Below are 16,166 nucleotides of genomic sequence, written 5' to 3'. Positions count from 1 at the left end.
TGTAGAGAGGGAAGGGGCAGTATGGAGAAAGCAGATAATCCTGGTTGACTTATAACACAGACACATAGATCTTAACCTAAAGGCTGTGCCTAAAGTAACTATGATTTGCCTGCCTGCACCATATACTTAATTCTCAGAGTTGTTTAAAAATCAACCCCTCTTTCCAGGAACTCTGGAGAATTGTAGCTCTGTGAGGGAAATAGGGGTCTCCTAACAGCTCTCAGCACCCTTAACAAATTACGGTTCTCAGGATGCCATTGGGGAAGATATGGCTGTTTTAAGTCATATGATACCACTTTAAATGCATCATGCAGACAGGATCTCAGACTGCTGTGAAGCTAAACTAGGGAGGAGGGTGGAAGAGAGAAACAGAAGGTAGGAACAAGTCATGAGCATTCAAAATTCCTTTTTCGGTACCTAAAATAATGTAAATGAGTAAGTAAAGACTCCCAGCTAAGACCAAGAAATACAGTACATGAGTGAAAGGAAGTAAAGACTAAGTGAGCAGAGTCTAGAGGACCAGTCCCTAAAACAAAGAAAAACAGGATAATCATATATGGGAAAATTATTGCTTCTGTAAGTCTCCTCCGTTTAGATTGCAGGACTTAAAATCTCTTGCTTGAAGCTTGGGGAGGGGGGAGTATTTTTTTAAAAAGGGGGGCAATCCCTGTTGCAGGTAATGATACTGCACCCCACATAATACAGTTCTTTGAATTTTCATGTCATGTCTTTTGGAGAAATCTCTGCATAAGGTCACTGCAACTGTGATGAACTGGGTTCCAAAAGTTTTAAATTCCTAAACTCTCTCAAATGTGTGTATTTCTTGATTTTACTTAAGAAATGTGTTTTCTGGTCTTATGTCAAGAAAGACACACTTATGGTCAGGCTTAAAAAGTCCATGTATGACAGTCCACATGTGCACTGGAGGCTTTTTCTACATCACCACTATCCATTTTAGTCAGAAAACCCCTAAAATGGGTAGTTAATATCATAGAGAGATGCAGCAAGAAAGGAGAACCTGAGAACTTTTCCCTGGCTTCCATATATGTGCATGAAAGCACTTTCTGCATGGGGTTTTTTAGATCCTGACCTATGAATTTTGAATGTAAGCAAGATATGGCTTTGGCTAAGACATGAAATCTAAATCTGGGGAATGAAATAGAATTACATTTTACAGCTCAGATTTAAAATGGGAGCTATTTAGATTACAGTAAGAACAAATACACAAGCTTTTCAAACTAAATCAAAACTTGCATAGTGAAGAAAAATGAAAGATCCCTATAAGACCCACAATACTTTGCAAATATTTTTAGAGTACTAGTGCATTTTAAAAGCTGTTTACTAGTTTTTATTTCAGGCGCACAAACATACCACGTCTTATGTATGCAGTTGCAGTTTCATCATAAGTAACAATTATATCAACACCTCTTGTTCTTCTGTAGTATCGGTAATCTTTCACTATTCCTGTGCAGCTGGCATCATTTAAGCAGTCTAATGCAGCGGTGGAAAATGAGGTATAAAAGTGAGGTTCTAATGGTCCTGACAAAAAGTGATCAGTATAGACATCAAAAAGATTTTCCACTGAGGTAAAAAGAAAAAAGAGGGAGGGGGCAGGAATTGTTTTTACTATCCATTCTAATAGAAATATGCTTAGAATAATTATCAAATAAAGTTTACAAGACATTCTTTTTACCCAGTTATGTTGTTTCACCTCAGAGTTCTTCTGTGGGTTACTTTTCCTTTACAGACCTAGACAGTCAAATGTTTGGCAGTGCAACACCCTCAGCGCCCCCCCCCCCCCCGCCGGGCGTTCAGAACATATACACGCCAGAGATACTCTAAACGGAACTCCATGTCCTAGCAGAAGGGGCAAGGGTAAAATGTAAATCTCTAGCTTAGGTGTTTTCATAGCAATGTGTTGGACTCACCCACTGTTCCACAATATAGATTAAGACTTCTTACTCATTTAGCTTAAGAGTGTGAATGTGCTAGATATAATTGCTGTACCTACACGACATAAAGATTGATAGACAGATATTACTTCACATTAGTTACTCCTTTAGTTAATGTATATTTAATTTCACTGAATGAACCATTCTTTTGGGGTAGTCTGGTGAGAGAGTATGTTCTTGGTTAACAGATTAATTGCCAAGTACATCAGGGTCCAGAAAGGTCTTTTTCCATGAGTGGATGTGCCACTGCCTCTTTCTTTTAAAATACTTTCACTGTAGAATTTTGAACCTTTGACAATTCAATATTACATTTCTTATGCAATAAGATAATAGTGCAATCATAAAGCGGGGAAAGAAAGGTCAAGAGAAACAGATCAATATACCGTACATAAAAATCTAATTACAGATAGGTAGCCGTGTTGGTCTGCCATAGTCAAAACAAAAAAAATTTTTTCCTTCCAGTAGCACCTTAAAGACCAACTAAGTTAGTTCTTGGTATGAGCTTTCGTGTGCATGCACACTTCTTCAGATACACAGTATCTGATACACAGTATCTGAAGAAGTATCTGATACACAGATCTTCTGATACACAGTATCTGAAGATACACAGTATCTGAAGAAGTGTGCATGCACACGAAAGCTCATACCAAGAACTAACTTAGTTGGTCTTTAAGGTGCTACTAGAAGGAAAAAAATTTTTTTGTATAAAAATCTAAATTATTGTAAATTGATTATAAGGTGAAAAATCATCATTTACATTGTCATACCACAATTATTTAAATATAAACAATTTCTCAATACATTTATTTTCCTGATTATTATATATTGCGTTCCTCTTATACAGTAACCTTATAATTAGACTAATTTGTCAAATTTTCCTCAACCATTCCTCTATAGTAGAGGGATCCTTAGTCTTCCATTTTTGAGTCATACTATATATTAAACCCACTTTAAATCTTTTGCACCTCCAGCACTGCTTATTTTGGCTATAAATTTTGCCAGTGTTATGTAGTTCAAGATACTATTGGAATAGTAGTTTGAAATTGTTTTCTTTCATATTCACACCTAATAATATTTTGGGGATTTTTTAAAATTCGAAATGCAACAGAGATAATGTTACAGATAATATTTGTTGGTAATAATCCTTTTTTTAATTTCTTTTGTCTTTGATGTCAGCTGTAGGGTAATTAGATATAATCTATTCAATAATTTGAGTTATGGGGCTGAGATTAAAAAGTGTTTATTAGCAGGGTGGTAAAAGCTCCACATCTATTAAGTGATTTTCCTCCATCATTAAAAAAATTTTTTGGTAATACTCTCCAGATATTACTTAGGACCTGCCAATAACCGATGATACAGCTCCATTATTGTCTCTGCCAACAGTCACTCCCCTTTCTGCATGGTTTTTCATTAAGTTGTTTAGGGATTTAAAGAAATTTGATTATTTATCAGTACATAGACATAGATCAGAGACTATGTATATTGAAATATGACCCCTTCTGAGTATTAATACCACCACCCCTTTCAAGACAGTGATTCCACGTGGTCAGCACCCCCCATCCCCGACCTGAACAAGCCAGCCATGATGGGCAAATACTGGGACAGACAGCTAAAAGCACACTGTCCACATCCTCTGGCCTCAACTAATGGAACTGATCCCATAGGCTTGAATAATACAGAGTACTTTAAATGAGAACAGGCAGCTCCTTTGATCAAGTGGCACTGCCACTAATTATTTAGTCAACAATCCACTACATTGGGGTGAGAACTTGTTCGGCTCAAGAGTCACATTGTTTGGTGGTTAATCTTCCACAGGTCATGTGCAAGAACTGAGCAGTGCCACTTCAAAAATCTCTTTGATATACAAAATCACCCAACTGATTCATTCATTCATTCATTCATTTACTCTCTCCAATACACTTTTACCCCAAACCCCAGCAGCTGAGGATTCTAGCTTTTTTCAAGTCTAATTGCCATAGATGGGTGATCTTCATGGAATTGGATTAAGTCCCAGCTGCAACTTCCAACCAGAGACTATTTTCAAGTTTAATTACCCCCACCCAGGCAAATATCCAAGACAGCAACCCCTCATGCAACCACAATACAGAGCTAGATCTACTGGAAGAGCCTTTTTGAGTTCCCTGCATCAATGCTGTGTGCCAAAATTTGAAGTTTTGCAAAAGAGGGCATACTGCCCACAGTCAAGGATCCAAACACTGCAGTGATTTGTCAAAGATGACTTTGTTGAAAGCATAGTCCATTCAAAAGCACTCTGAAAAAGAACAGCCTGTTTCCTTCCTTTTTATTCTGTACTATAGTCCTGTACATGTTTTGGCAAAGGAGTGTACATTCTGCACCTCCTAGGGCCAGCATGTGTACCCAATACTGTATGACTCATCTATACTAATTCTGCAAATACAGCAGATCTTGTCCAGTAATATTTCTGTTAGAAATTGTAGAAATACATTTTTTCACTAACTGGAGTTCTCCATTAACTCATGTGTTTCCAAATTGCAATATGTGGAATGTGGAAAGAGTGACACACTGGTAATTCTCCTAAACATTCTGTAACAATGTATTTGAAAGAGAAGGGTATCTTTGAGCAGAATGTCCAGCAGCAATGTTCATCCCAGGATGGGCCACCTCAGTGCTCTCTGGCAAGTGTAGATCATCTGTTGGAGCATATGCCTTCCAAAGGATGCTTCCTCAGCGATACAAGTGTCAGAGCTGTATAAGTCTTTCCAAAATACATTTTGGAAGTCCTCCAAATGTCCAATGTGTGCCACTCCTTTTCTTTGTGGGACATATGGCAAGGCAAGGAAGGAAGGAAAACATCAGATTTTGTGCCTGGCGGAAGGCACAGTTGACCTTAGGTATAAACGTTGGTTTTGTTTGCAGAACTTTCATGTTTAAGAACCAAGAGAACCAGAGTTTTGAGACTCTTCTTGCTGAATTCCAAAAACAGCACCTTCCAGAATGGCATTTTAAAGTGTATCATATATATGGAGCCTCAAAGCTGATCAGTGCTTGCAAATCTTGTGAAGGTGCCACACCAGAAATCTGTGCACTTGATATTAGAGAAGTGAGTCTCCCCTTAATATGCACTTCAAACTGGAATGGGAGGAGGCAGGACTGCTCCATCCTTCTTCAAAACTGTGGACATTGCTTCTGCTTGTCTCAAAACTGTGTAGCCTGAGCTAGGACTACCTTGAGGTCAGCCCAGGTTGCAGATGCACCCATCTATCTTCACAATCCAGATCAGGTGTGGGGAGCCTTTGGCCCTCCAAATTTTGCTGAACTACAACTCCCATCAGTCCTAGCAAGCATGGCCAATGGCCAGAGATAATGGCAGTTATGGTTCAGCAACATCTGGCGAACGAAAGGTTCCCCAAGCCTGTCCCAGATGGTCGTGTACAAGTTTGACTACACCTCACTCTTCACTCATTGAAGATTAGATCTTTTAAAACAGTACACACTCTGGCTGAGAGTTGTCCAGCACTATTCTGGCATTCTGAATTCCTTTGGGAGGTCTTTTGGCATCTCAGGCATGGAAGCTATCTGGGGCAAATGATAAGGGAAGCTCCTTAGGGCCATCTAGATGGCCTGTGCAGTTGGTTTGTAGACGCCTATCACACCTGATATTCATTTGTGTATCACATGATTCACAGCTTGCTTGATCCCGCATGATAAAGGATACCTATGCAACCTTGTGCCTCACCATGAATGGAGAAAAGAAATCTGATTAACCTAGAGAGCTCACCTTGATATAATTAAAATCAAAATTCTAAGCAAATATTTAGGGAAGTTTTTAATGTTTGATGTTTTACTGTGCTTTTAATATTCTGTTGGGAGCTGCCCAGAGTGGCTGGGGAAACCCAGCCAAATGGGCAGGGTATAAATAATAAAGTTATTAATTTTTTATTATTAATTATTACAGATGTTTTCTTCTTCATCACCTTCAGAACTCTACTGTGCAGTTTACCTTCAATTCTCTTGCAAATAAATTTGTGTTTTTCCTCACAATTTAGTCTCAGAGCAGTTTGGTCTACTGAATTAAGACCCATACATCTTCCAGCTGGGCTCCCTTTTAGTTCCAACCTGTAAGAAAAAGACATGACTGATTAACTGGTATAGACACAGATATGCACATTTCTGTTACATCTTATAAAAAACTTTTCAGCCACCTTACAGATCACAACAACAATAAACCAGGAGCAGCCAGTGAGGAGGGGTGGCACCATGCTCCTGGCCTCCAACAGAATTGCTGCAGCTTACTGGGAAGGAGAGGGGCATTCTGCAGAGCGCATTATCTCCTCAGCCACATCACCAACCTTCTTTGTCACCTTGCCCGTCTCCCTCCTTGTAACTTCACAACCAGGTGCATGATGTCACTCCTCCCCACCGGCTGCTCCTAGAAGGAAACATTAAAAATAAACCCAGTCAAACATGCCATCTGGATTGGACTACTGTAACATACTCTTTATGGGGCAGCAGTTAAAAACCATCCAAGAACTTCTACCAGTGTAAAACACCACCAGTAAAACTTTGATTGGGGCAAGTACTGTACAAGACGTGCAGTTTCCAAGTGAAATTCAAGGTGTCAGCTATTACTTCTAAAGCCTTAAACAGCTTGGGACAAAGCTTCTTGCAGTTTGTCCCCAACCAAGTGGAGCTGTCCATCCTTTAAGATGTGTGACACAGCCCTCCCACATGTGCCAACACCTTCTAGGCCTGGCTTTCTCTATGGCAGGCACATTCCATATGTGCAATTCCTTGTTCCAAGAAATTACCTTCCTATTTGCGTTTCACCAGCATTTCAAGACATTTCTTTTTAAACAAGACTTTGATTCTGTTGTTGCTTAATTTATATGCCATTTTCATTTTGAGAATTTAATGTATTTATTATTAGCTCTGGATTTCTGTGCTCTTTCTGCCTTTGCTTCTTTTGTTCTTTGAGGTAATTATTTTAGTTATTATTTTTGCTTTCATTGTTCTGTTACAGTGCGTTGGAGTTGTTTATAGTTTGCCTCTGCAGACAATTAGGAATACAGACTTCCACAATGGTAAATTGATGCCTGTTTTTAACATTTTTATGGTTTTATGCTTCTATTGTTGTAAGCTACTTTGATTTTTTTTTAATGATATAGCGGTACACAAATACCTTTATAAGTAAATAAATATATAACAAAACTGAGAAAAATAGTTTTACTCAAGATGGAAATAGTAATATTGAAATGCAAATTAGAAACGATGAAACTAAAATTGACAGAAACACTTATGTGTACCAGTGTACACTTATGTACCAGTGTAATGCTTTAGCAGCTGATTTCATATTTGACCAAATCCATATGGATTTTTGCTTCCTGCTATTCAGCCCAGTCCACAAAATGTCACGAGGGTTTACAGAGGACAACCAGTCCTGCCAAAATACAAGAGACAGTAAAACAATTTGGGATGCAACAATATTTGATGGCTATATTAGCCTTCTGCTAAATTTTACAAGGTCAGAGTAGAGCTAACAGTACTTTAAACCACATAAAAGGAATGCCCCCAAGCCCTGGGGTACAGGCCTTGGCAAAGGCTCCTGTAAGCTCCAGCTGGAAGAGATGGCTTCCTACCTCTTCTGAGATAACACAGATAGGATCCTTAGCCCCAAGCTGGCAGAATTTTAACAAGCTGGCAGCAACTGAATGACAAGACAGGCTCCAATGCCTGGAGTTTGTGTTTGGCTCTGGCTCATAGCAAAAATGGGATTTCCATTTTCCCAACTTCCCAAACTAGGACATTTTGTTTTTGAATTCTCTCAGTTTTAATATTTGCATTACTATCAATTTCTAGCACAAGAGGGCAGCATCCACAAGTCAAATGCTAGGTACAAACACATTCTTCCCACCGTCCAGTAACTAAACGTACTTTAAACTTCATACAGTTCTTCTTAAATAGAAAGCTCAGTTCAAATCACACAGTTTTTTATCGTAATTTTTTTTCTGTTTTTGATAGACAACTCCAATCCAGGTTCAATTTGTAACTAACTGGGTTTAGCAAACTAAGCTGTTTCCACACACACCAAGCTACAAATATCGGCTCAGTTTATTCCAAACAAAATTAAGCCCAGTCATGTTCATAACTCACAAAGCACTTTCTAGAGCTATACAATACTTGTGAAATAAATACCTCACCTCTTGTATGAACATACTTTCATGTAATAAACTAGCAATCAGAGCCAGATATTGCAAGAATTTGTCTAATAACTTTCTGAATAAAACACCTTATGATTTAAAATGAGACCTCTTGAAGACCTACCTGTTTAAGACTCAAAAACATAGTGGAACTCAGAAGCAAGTCCTACTGAATTGAATGGGACTTACTCCCAGGGAAATTTGCAGCCTTACTCTCTCTTGGAGAGGAGAGAGACACTGTAGGGAACTCTCTGGCCTGTGTTGTGGGCGCTGATAGGCAGACACCCTTGACATTATAAAAGCAAAGAGAAATGTGGGCCAGAGTGGAGAAAAATAGTGTCAAAGACAGCCACAGCATCTCTGAAAAGAGAACTAGTTGGAAGAATGAGCCAGAAGGAACACTGGTGTAAATCAGACCTGGCCCACAAAGTTAGGGATATTTGATTCAGTCAGGGAAACCTAATTAACAAAGACCTTCACTTTAAAGTGAATGTGGTATAGGGAAAGAGACTCACAGCACCATGGGACTCGAGCCAGACTGGGGCTGTGTCTTTTGATGCTGCTGCCACAGCACAACCATCACACTCATAACTGTTTTTAAAACACAGTAGGTTGAGGTAATGGCAGGTGCAAATATCAGAAAGCCAAACCAATGCCAAAACAAATGCCAAAATTTACAAACCCTGCTTTTAACTGAAGATACTTCAAAATAGTAACACACACACATATATATATATTATACACACACACACACATACACACACACACATACAGCCATATAAAATCTACCACTAGATTTCCATTATTTGTGTTTTGCCATAGGGATGTGTAAATACCATTTCACTTCTGCTTCCAATCCATACTAGATCCGTACTTCTGAATCTTCTGCACTGTTTCCAAGAATCTGCCCAGCTGATGCTGACATTGCTGAAGTAATAACAGCCATTTCCCCAATATTTCCAACCAGAAAATCGTGGACACCATGCACTGCTCATAGCTAATCAAAACACAAATAAATAACAGATAACATTCCAGTCTGTATGCTGTAATAAGATTTGTCACATGCAAGGACCACAATGCAGGAGTAAAGCTAGGCTTTATTTCACCTGGGTCAAAGACCCAGTTGGGCAGCCCCCCCCCCCCACATGCATTTGCCTACACACACACAGAGGCCGAGAGCCTCAATGGCAAGGCAAAAAAAGGCTAGCCTCCTCCATAGCTACAGCTCTGTACAATGCATGACTATAATATGGGTTTCGCTGTTATGCAAAAGCAAATAGTTCACCCAGGATCCACTCAAATTTCTCCCCAGATTTCTGTTTCAAATTGCCTGATTGTATTTGCAGGAGGGGACAATTGCATTCCCAAACCACCAATCTTTTTGGGGTGTGTGTGTTGTTGTTTGCAGACTTTAGGCTTATCCACACTTCTGCTTGTCCCGTGTCTAGAAAGCATAGGTCCAAAAGGTTTTCAACTTGTTCCATGCTTTCTAGGCACAGGTCTAAGTGGTGAGGGGTTTTTTTTGGTCCCACCAGTTTCCCAAGGACAACCCACTGTTTACCACTGAATCAGAATAAACATGAATCCACACCAAAACAAATGACTGATGTTTCTTCCGATTCAGCGGTAAACAGGAGGTTTTCCCAGAGGAAAACAGTGGGACAAATGGAAGTGTGGATGAGCTACACTTCATACTACTGTATACAGATGCACTGTCACAATTTTCAGTTTAATTTCTTCACTTACTGGTTCCAGTGCTTAACAGGACATATATGCTTTCATTAAAAAGCCATGCAAAAAGGAATCTGAAGTGATGGCAGAAATCAATCACAAGTATATTGCAAAGTAGTTTAAGCAAAGGATCTATGACAAGTGGTCACAGATCCACTTGATGGTTTATCAGGCACAAGAAAGACTCCGGAATTGCTTTCATTATTTGTTTTGTTATTTTGCATTTTCCCTGCAGCACCGATATCCAAAAGGACTGAATTTTGGGGCATTCCCACCACCTGTGGAGGTATGTGCCTGTGGAGGTGCAGCCTCTGTGTACATACACACTAGGAGGCATTGATAGGGCAGGGATGTCTTTAACTTATGCAAAGGTGTTTACACCTTGGCTAGAGACAAATTGGGAATGGTTTAAGTCTTTCAATCTGTGTGAAGCTATCTTAGGAAATAATGCATCAAAGTAGAGGATACATATACATTTTCAACGATGTCACATGAATACAGATTAAAAACCCAGCACTGGAAATGCAGCGAGTGCACAGTAAACAGGAGTATGAACACAGCTGCTAACTCTCCTTCAAATTCTGACAAGCGGAGTGTCAGGGAAGATGGGTGAGGATTTTTCTCAGTTTCATAGAACTTTGTATTAGAAAAATTGCAATAATCTTTCCTGGTTTTTCTCATTTTATCCAAGCATCCATGTGAGTCATAACTGTCTCTCTGGGAGGAATCTGGGAGGAAACAGTAGGTGAAACTTCCAGTTTCGGCCTTCTCTGAATGACAGTGCACATAAGAGAAATCCCAGCCTCTCTATGAAGCATTCTGCACATGCTAAAGAACTTAGGAAGGGTAAGAAGCGATTATTAGTAAAAAAACCCAAGAGGATGCTTAATGATACAAGTGAACAGTTGTGGCCCGCTGTCCTGTGTAATTAATTTTGGAATTGGTGCATGTGCAGTTTGCTGCAGTTTTCACCTTGTGTCTTCCATTTTACAGGTTACTGCAGTGTGTAATCACACACTGCAGTAACCTGTAAAATGGAAGACACAAGGTGAAAACTGCAGCAAACTGCACATGCACCAATTCCAAAATTAATTTTAGAAATTCTACAAATTAAGCCATAAGGAAGAAGAACACGGCCACCAAAAACAACAACTCACAACCCACAGTGGAACTGGAGGCATCCATTCCTACCACACTCAATTCTGAACATGGGGTTTAAACAAGGCAGCTTAGTAAGAGCATACAGGTCACATAAATGGCACATAAATGGCAGAATGAGTCTACACATAGCACAAGAGGCATGTCATTGTGGATAAACCTGTCACGATCTACGTGGTCATAAACCACCAGAATGCCTATATTACGCAAATCCAATTGAAAACACACGTAAGTGTAATAGGCCGTATAGTGGTGGCTCAAAGATAGAGGTATGTCACCCACAATTTATGTGCTTGCTGCAGAAAACATTTGTGTACCCATGGCAACTGTGTGTGCATATAAGTATGCAGCCACTCTCAAACACTGAAGAATAGGTGATGGAATAAACTTATTGGGAATTAATCATGTGCAACACTGTAGATGTCAAAATGTGAAAACACCAGCTCAGTCACATAGCTAAAATGTTACAGAGACAGAAAAGCTGGTATGCCTGGGCTGTTGCTACAAGGTTTCCCAAGCTAAGGTATGTCATGTGCAATGAAGAGTTAGGAATATCACTATTATATTTATTGGTGCTTCTTGAAAGTGTTTTTTTTTTTAGTTTACATTTAGTTTTGCACAGTAGAAAGAGTTCTTCTCTGCTCCCAATTCATCCCCTACTAGCTTTGTTCAAGTACCTCGATCACAAATAGTAGGCGAGTCCTGAGCTCTACAAGAATGAAAATTATCACAAACTCCAGTGTATGGATTGCATAATTCATCACCATAACATCCGCTGCAAACAGAGGAACAGTTCTTTCCAAAGTAACCCAAGGAGCAATCTATGAAAAATAATAAAAAGGACATAACAATAATCATATTTGCCTTCCACAGTTCTGTTTCTTCTCCTGGTCATCTAATACTTAGGTTTTATTTATTTCATTTCAGAAATTATAAACCATTATACAGAGAATACCCAAGCAGTGTACAGAATATCCATTCCTCTTTCTTCACACTATCAAAATACTTTCCACAAAGATTCTGCTCTTGAAATGAGAATAAAACATGCAAGCAACCAAATGAATGTTTGCTCAAAATGCAGCATTTTAGTTTTACATTTATATTTCTTTCAGCTGAAACTTAATGCCTTTTTCATTTAAGGCAAAGAACTCACATTCTGATTACATCTCAGAATGCTCAGTCCCTAGTTCTATAAATTGTATCAGTTAGTTTTTCTGTTATCACATAATGCATAATACAATACTGTGAGCTGCAATCTACAGAATGTTTGGCCAACCTGATTTGACATATGCTGCAGACCAGCGCTCTTCACTTTTTAGCAATACAGTTCCTCTAGCAATTGCATAGGCATTATTCCAGATAGTGATCCCTGTACATTGTTCTCTAAGCTCCAAGCACGCTGCCTTTGCAGAAATCAAATCTGCATGTACTTGAGATACAGAGCCTGGGGGTGATAGAAGCACCTTTCCTTTGTGTTCCTGGTACCGGTCAACAGCTGCAATAGGAAAAAGAATCCACACAATAATGCAACCAGTTTAAATTAGTTGCACAAAATTGCCAGATTCACACTGGAATCAATTCCAAATATATATTAAAAGTGTGCAAATGCCAGTTAGGATTTGGCACACATCTTTACTTCAAGCATCATGTAACACTGTAGGCTTTTATCATTACTACGAAGTAAAAGCAACAAGAATGGGTGGAACAGTTATTCAACTTGACATATCACAAGAATCAACTCCCACAGGGTCAACAATGGCAAGGTGTTTGGCTAAATGGTCTATAGATGAGCCCTGTTGAGATTTGACTTGTCCTATATGGAAGATTTATCTTATTTTTAGTCAATTGATTGCAATACTCCCTGTGAGGTGGTATTAGGCATGTTGGTGTCTGGGTTAACTGCCCACAGGGTGAGAGTTTGTTGGCAGAGAAGGCCTTAAATGAGAGATGGGGTGAGGGTGTTTGCATTGCTCGAGGTGAGAGAAGGGATGGAAATTATTGGGGTCGAGCTTTTCACCTGCTGTCTTGTACATATGCACTGGTTGTTAAATGGAATTGAGTGGATGGAGTGAAGTTGTGCATGCATGAAGAGTATGATTCTTGAGTGACTCCGTATAACAGTTGGTTCCTGAATTCCAGATTTGTATTTTTATATATGAAGACACCTAGTTTTGTAATATTTATGATACTACTTCTTGATGTATTTTTTATATGATTTGTTTTTGATTTTTGCTTATGTATACTGTGCTTATGTATACTGTGTTTTTGCTTATGTATACTGTGTGGATATATATACTGTGTGGATATATAGGGATGCGGGTGGCGCTGTGGGTAAAACCTCAGCGCCTAGGACTTGCCGATCGCATGGTCGGCGGTTCGAATCCCCGCAGCGGGGTGCGCTCCCGTAATTCAGTCCCAGCGCCTGCCAACCTAGCAGTTCGAAAGCACCCCCGGGTGCAAGTAGATAAATAGGGACCGCTTACCAGCGGGAAGGTAAACGGCGTTCCGTGTGCTGCACTGGCTCGCCAGATGCAGCTTGTCATGCTGGCCACGTGACCTGGAAGTGTCTGCGGACAGCGCTGGCTCCCGGCCTATAGAGTGAGATGAGCACACAACCCTAGAGTCTGTCAAGACTGGCCCGTACGGGCAGGGGTACCTTTACCTTTTACCTAATTCTCTTATTTAAAATGTATCATATATTAATAGCAGTTGGATTGAATGTGGAATCTCTATGTAATATATTTTGAGCCAGATTGAACTAACTGGTCTGGTCCTGCTAGTGGAATCCCATGTGAAGACTTCTGGTAGCACACCACACTCTCTTCCCCACACATGCCTCAGCTGGCTCTAGGAGGGTCAGGGAAACACGCAGAACAAATAGTAGAGCGGGGATGGGGAAGATTGTTCCATCAGGCATACAGGAAATGCTTGAACTGACAGAATGTTTGGAAAGGAACAATGTTGAATTCCTCCCTTTGATTTCTGTTAAGATGTAAACCGCTTAGAGATTTTCTGAAATATTAGGTGATATACCAGTTCAATAAATGAACAAGCAACCAAACAATAGATTTATCTGAATATACAGGCAATAAAATCTGCATTTGGATTATTTCATCATATACCATGCCAGCGGGATAGGAAAAAGCTAACCACTTGAATATCTGTCTGGAAATCACAGATAAATTGGAAAAATTTAAGGAATTAAAAACCTGTAAAAACCAAACTCACCTGTATTTCGCTTGCAGATCCAATGGGCCTTTTCATTGCAATGCAAAGCAACCAAGCGATGTTTGGAAACTTTCACACAATGCACAGTATTTGGCTGGGCTGGGGACGATAGCTGAAGCCTTCCCAATTAGATTTTAGTACAACAAAAGAGAAAAGTTACATGATGTAACAGTGAAAACATGACTGCAAAAATATGCTCTTTCAAAATACTGATGTCAGAGATCACACTGATATTGTAATGTCTTCTGTCTCCAGTGTATTGCCCTTCCTCCTGGTAATTAAGGGCTTTTCCAGATGTATACCCTCTGAGCTCGTGGTTAAGTGGCATGCCCCAGGAGAACCACTGGGCCCTCCAAGACAGAAAGAATTACAAAAGGGTTCTCTCTGGGAACTTAAGACTCTGCATGAAAACAGTTGTATTCATGGCTCTGACTATGGCATGCCTGCTGGTTTCTTGGTCCCCTCTAACAATGGCCTACACCATGGTCCTATTAATATTCTATGGAAATGTAAACATAAGAAAAGTTTTGTGAATGCCAATGCTAATAGGCCTTGTTGCCATGTTAAAAGGGAGGGAGAGACAGTTGATGAAACATTCTGGCTTACCATAGTCCTATGTTCCTCAGCATCTTTTTACTATTTTTTCATTATTATTATTCTGTTTGTTTACCTATATTTGTTTACCCCATGATATCAATAACACAAAATACCAATACACAGGATGAATGGAATATATAAGAAATACACTTGCATCATTACAAACACCCCTGACACAATCATATCAGAGGAAAACAAATCATACTTCAATTGTGCTTTTTAATGTTCACATCTTACCAAGGAAGCCTCATATTTGCTGGTGTACCTTCTGACCATGAAAAAGTGTTAATATTTTCCAAGTTATTCAATCCAGTCCAAAAATCATCCAAAGGTAAAGCTAAGATCCAGTTCTGTGGAAAAACAATAGCAAAGTTTAAGATATTTTGACATACAAACCGTATCGGCAAATATATATTCACCTGGACCTCACATCTCTTTTATTTATTTTATAATTTATCTTTTCTAATACTTTTTATGATCCTACCTTCCAAGCCTTCCTAAATATTACATCCCTTAAATAATGTTGTTTCTACTTGTACAGTACACTGAGCATTAGTTCAAAGATACTAACGTTCCTGACATTCATAAGAAAACATTTGTTGGCTCAAAGAAGTTAAATGATTTGTGATGTCACATGGGAGTACAGTGAAAAAGATCAAGAAGTTCTTATTGCTCATCTGTCTGTAAGTGAGAACAAATCTGGTGTGAACAACTAGTAATTATCGGCTACTCTTGAGTTACAGTAAAATCATTTCCGATTTTATCAGGTTTCATTGATGTAACTCAAAAACAGCATCATCTGCTCATCTGTTGCATAATTCATAACTAAGACTGTAATATAAACTGCAATACTGTCAAATGTCTTGTTACCTAGGATTTGCTGGTTTCTCTGTAACCTAATAATCTGGTTGGCCACTTAGAGAACAAGATGCTGGACTAGGTGAGCCTGTTCCAGTAGAGAAGCTCACCTGGTACCTATCCTAATGTCATTGCAGTGCAGTGAACACACTTTTGCAGGCCTTTTATTCTGTTCCTGTTTTAAATTTGCTTCATCTGATCCATCATTGTAATGCTGCTTGTATGTATTTTTTTGGTTGTATCCAATGGTGCTATTCTGTTTCAAGAATACTCTACTGACATACTCTACTGAGGTGTCTATAAACAGAAGGTGGGTAGGAAAGTTTTGCTAACTGGATTTTTATGTACTTATTGTTGTAACCCTGCCCTGATTGTTGGTCTCTCAAGATACAATTTTTAATTAATGTGATTTTGTGGACTATACTGTGTAAATGCAGAATCTGTTTGGGCAGAAAGTGTCCTC

General features: G+C 39.2%; 1 protein-coding gene across 10 annotated transcripts in view; it reads right to left on the bottom strand.

Moving 5' to 3' along the window:
- LOC310756365 (uncharacterized protein) overlaps positions 1 to 16,166 on the bottom strand; it is an 82,367-nt gene that overhangs the window by 61,939 nt on the left and 4,262 nt on the right. For 8 of the 10 annotated variants that reach the window (XR_014544836.1, XR_014544837.1, XR_014544838.1 and 5 more), the window contains 8 exons: positions 15,083 to 15,195; positions 14,249 to 14,367; positions 12,297 to 12,515; positions 11,698 to 11,841; positions 8,968 to 9,128; positions 7,256 to 7,371; positions 5,935 to 6,050; positions 1,372 to 1,581 (listed from right to left, as the gene is read on the bottom strand). Coding sequence is in view for 7 of the 10 variants with exons in the window: in XM_083600193.1 (XP_083456319.1) it covers positions 1,372 to 1,581; positions 5,935 to 6,050; positions 7,256 to 7,371; positions 8,968 to 9,128; positions 11,698 to 11,841; positions 12,297 to 12,515; positions 14,249 to 14,367; positions 15,083 to 15,195 (1,198 nt within the window). In the remaining 3 variants the exon portion in view is untranslated. Of the gene's footprint in view, positions 1 to 1,371; positions 1,582 to 5,934; positions 6,051 to 6,136; positions 6,160 to 7,255; positions 7,372 to 8,967; positions 9,129 to 11,697; positions 11,842 to 12,296; positions 12,516 to 14,248; positions 14,368 to 15,082; positions 15,196 to 16,166 lie in introns of those variants that run through there. The other 2 variants (XM_083600196.1, XM_083600194.1) reach the window with 2 other exon arrangements.

The sequence above is a fragment of the Podarcis filfolensis genome (genome assembly GCF_964270895.1).
Source record: "Podarcis filfolensis genome assembly, chromosome: 2".
In the NCBI taxonomy this organism is placed as follows: Eukaryota; Metazoa; Chordata; class Lepidosauria; order Squamata; family Lacertidae; genus Podarcis; species Podarcis filfolensis.
The sequence above is the reverse complement of the archived record's forward strand: the minus strand, read 5'-3'. Positions and strand labels throughout refer to the sequence as shown.